The 4,282-nt window shown below is 38.9% G+C and overlaps 1 protein-coding gene across 1 annotated transcript; it reads right to left on the reverse strand.

Moving 5' to 3' along the window:
• Positions 1-1,443: 1,443 nt before the first annotated feature.
• On the reverse strand, positions 1,444-3,335 carry LOC135701089 (uncharacterized). Its single transcript, XM_065221801.1, has 3 exons — positions 3,294-3,335; positions 3,013-3,227; positions 1,444-2,086 (listed from the first exon to the last, which is right to left on the reverse strand). The coding sequence occupies exons 1-3, from the start codon at positions 3,333-3,335 to the stop codon at positions 1,444-1,446; spliced, it is 900 nt and encodes a 299-aa protein (XP_065077873.1).
• Between the last annotated feature and the right edge of the window lie 947 nt (positions 3,336-4,282).

Here is a 4,282-nt window from a genome sequence, read left to right on the forward strand (position 1 = left end):
TAGAATCAAATAATGCACTAATCAATGTAAAGGTCACAGTTACAGATATGCCATGCTACTGGCGCCAGCCATCGAAAAACATTCGAACCGATCTGTACAAAAAAGTTCGAGATGTTAGTTACGGGAAGAAGTTAGTTACGATATGCTAAGGAAGCTGAGTGATGATGACGGAAAAGCTGTAATTATAAACACGATTTGTGACGGTGTCAGCTTTTCGTGCCAGACCTGTCTGGATAATCACGTACCCGATGAGCTCATCACCAACAAAAGTATCTTGCTCCAAGGAAACTTCAACATCGCTCTACGTGCAAGTAATCTACAATATCTTAGAGATTTGGGACGAGGATTCAAGTTTATGTTGACAGAATCTGATGTAGTATTAGTTGAGAAATTGACCCGTATGCAAAGGGACTGCAGTTTTTGGAAGTGGGTCCGAACAGGAAGAGTAACAGCTTCATGTCTCAAGCAAGTGGTGAACACATCGAATGAGTATCCTCCACCGAAGCTGACCTTGCTAAAAAAAAATATGCCACCCGTATATGAAGAACTTTGACACACCAGCACTTGCCTACGGCCGGAAGAATGAGCCACTTGCTAAAAAAGCTTTGGGTAAAATGTTAGCTGAACAACATGAAAACCTACGACCACAGACAAACAGACATAACACTCGCAAGTTGTTCATCGAACAAGCATTTAACGGACAGTTTAAAAGTATCGTGATTGGTAGTACCGCCACCTGTGGCGCGCATAGTCAATTCCCTTGCGTTTGACGTTTACACACTACCGCCATCTGTTCAGCGTAGTGCCCACCAAAGTATACTCAACAGATGGCGGTAATGTTCTAGCGACGATGTTTTACAATGAGAAATATTCAATGAGTTATGTCTGTTTGTCTGTGCTACGACTGTCTGATTGTGGAATATTTCTTGATCGAGAAAACATTTTTCTAGCGGCATCACCCGACTGCATGGGCAGCTGTTCGTGCTGTGGGAAATTTGTTGTTGAAATCAAATGCCCTTATCGATTAGATGCGAAAAGTTCTTTGAATGAGCAGTTGGGTCTGGAAAAGTTGGCAGCTCTTCCTAATTCATTCATCAAGATGACTGATGGTACATTTGAGATAGTCGAGAGTCACGCTTATCACTTCCAAATTCAAGCACAAATGTTCATAACTGGAGCCGACTTTGGTCTCTTCATGGTTTGGAGCAAGACCGAAAGTTGTGTGATAAAAGTTGAAAGAAATGCAGATTTGTGGGAGAACTGTAAGCAGCGTAGCCAGATGTACTTTTACAACATAATTGTTCCTGAGTTGCTGGGAAATTATTACACGGAGAAAGAAACCACTTTGTAAATTAATGTCCGAATAAACCAGTTTTTCTCCATTTCTTTTATTTTTCTTGTATGATGAAGAATTCAAATGCAATTGAACAAATTCACGGAACCTTACACAATAGAGTTATTAAAATTTACCAATATGCAACATACCCATACGGCTAGATCTACAGCATTGATGCTATTCTCGAATCGTCTCAAAGAATCTACCTTGACAAGCCCGTTCAGATACTCGTACTTCGACTTCAACACTCCAATCAGCCGTTCTACATGTACTCTTAGCGTTGTTATTTGCTTATCTCTCTCCATGTCCAAGGGATTCAACTGTGAGTCTTTTCGAAGGAATGTTGGGATATTCAGTATTGCACCTTTCGAAGATATCAAATCGCTTATATCGAAACCCTTATCGGCTATTACAACGTCGCCTGGCTCAAGTGTATCAATAAATCCAGAAGTTTCAGCGATATTTCGATCCGAGCATCGACCAGCGTATGCATGTGAAATGAAAGACACTCTTCCATCAGCAGACATTGCAATCAAAAACTTTGTAGTTTCTCTCATTTTGTACGAGCTGTGGTGAGAAAGAGCAGCCTTAACATCTATAGGTTCTTCAGTAGTGACCTCAAAGCAATCGATAATGTGTACACGACTGTATCCGTACTGTTGCCGAAAAATTTGAGGAAGATGGCGAATGCTTATATCTCTCGAAACAGGCTCTAAGGCATATTTCAATGTATCGTACAGAACAAATAATCCCAGGTAACAATTTGATGCTTAACAAGTGTTGATTAATCGATTTCAATTTAGCCTTAGATTGAATAATTGCTGTACATAGACCACGTTAACCTTTGTCCAGCTTTTAAACATCTAAATCTGGTGATTTTAATCAGCAAAAAGCTTAACAGTAATAGACATTATAAGCTTTTTCCAACCCTTGTTCAGCCTTCTAGTTTTATTTCAAAAATAATAATAGAAGACCGCTTCATATCTTCTGCATTTATATTGGAACTGCTTCAACTTGTTGCTGACTAATTGGATTAACATATTTATATTGTTAATATAAGTCTAAAAATTACCTTTGCATTTCGGGATTCGAACCAGCAGTCGCTGATTCATAGGCGTCAACCATACCTACTGGACCATTTAGACAGATGTGTGGTAAAAGGTATGATCATTAACTTGAAGCACGTCAAATTAAAGTTGAATAACAGCACCCGGAAGAGTATTATACGGCAATGCAGAATTGTAAGCAACAACTGGTGACAGTTAAACATTCCTCTCATTTTCAAATGCACTTAACACAATGTGAACACAAGAACGTGATTTATTTTGATGGTCATTTGGATGTAATTAGTAATTAGAAAGGTAGGCAGTGAATTAAGTAGAACTAAAATGCCGGACATGCAACGAGTGACACAGAAACTGACGACATTTAACAAATCAAGCTATCAAAATATGTGTAACGCATTGCTGATTTGTGGAGTTGTGTTAAGCTTAAATAAGGCTTGTTCAATCTTTGGATCAGCTAACCTATAGAGGTTGGATTATGGGGATACAATTCGCTTCATACACTACTAATCAACTTTATTTTCAGCCTGATGTTAACCAGCTTTGTACACCTTAAATTAACCAATAATCAGCTTCTGTTCTTAATGTTCAGCTTGTATTGTTACTTGGGATGTTCTATGAAAATATTTCGATATTGTCGTAGTACAAACGGAATATTCATCTGCTAAATCTACAAACGGTGTGCTGCGACGCAGTTTACGTAAAGTCATTATGAACATTTGATCCTTTGTTAGAGCACAGTGAGGCTGAAACAAGCAATTCTTGACATATTCAAAGATCGTTTTTAATGTTTTGAAGCTACTTATGCCAGTGAATCGCTTACAGCGCTAGTCATCATCTGACCAAAGCAAACCATGCTGTTTATTCGAAAGTTCCTTTTCCAAAACGTCTACTCTCGTTTGCAGCCTCGCTAGTTCCTTCTGGTACGCCTTCATGATGTTATCTTGATATTTTTCTTTCTCCTGCAGCGTGTTCAACTCTTCCAGGTTCAATATGGTGGTGTTTGTCCAGCTATATCGAATGTCTCACGTCTGTGCGTGGCACTGCAAGCCTCTAAAACATATATTAAACTGTAAGAATATCGCATAAACATATTTAAAAAATAATAACACCTTGCTGAGAATGATCTGCATCATCTACGCCATCAGTTGAATCGGACACAGAAGTTAATTGCTCAGAATATTTTTGAAACACAGTGCAGTTCCATGTCGGTTCAACTCTACAGTAGTTATGATCGGTTCTTTCCAGGTAACATTGAGCATCACTTCGTTGCTCAGAAAAGCTGGTTGAATTTCCGATGCTGGTACTGATGGGCACAACACCATCATTGACTTTGTCAACATCTGCAAATACATACTAGATATATAACATACCAACATAGAGCATAAAATGTACTTACACTCGAGAATGAATGAAGAATTATTTTCGTTCTGCTCGTTCCAGAAAGCAGGAGTTTCATTACGAGGAAGCGAGATTTGGGGCATTACTGTGCAGTTTAAATCTGTATCTTCCAACAATCCTCCCACGAACGTTTCGAAATCAACCTGATCGACAATCAAACGAGTTGCTGTTTCATCAGCATTATCTGCACTTTCCTGACATTCTTGATCAAGGAGATCCGTAAGATCATCCAACACTACGGAATTGATTTTTGCGATATTCAATGTAGGTACCCAATCATCAACATTTATGTCGGAAATCCTGGCAGCTTTCCCTAGAAAAATATTTATTCTATACTTGCAGCATATTTTCAAATTATTCAACTTACCAGAAATGAAATGCTGGTTACAAACATATTTATATGGATATTCTCGGAATCCGAGAATGTTCTTCCATTCGCGGAACCTCCGCTGGGATATCTCCACCATACTGCTTCTCACGG

Source organism: Ochlerotatus camptorhynchus, unplaced genomic scaffold (assembly GCF_037179485.1).
Source record: "Ochlerotatus camptorhynchus isolate MF236.1 unplaced genomic scaffold, CSIRO-AGI_Acam_v1.1 ptg000149l, whole genome shotgun sequence".
NCBI classification, from domain to species: domain Eukaryota; kingdom Metazoa; phylum Arthropoda; class Insecta; order Diptera; family Culicidae; genus Ochlerotatus; species Ochlerotatus camptorhynchus.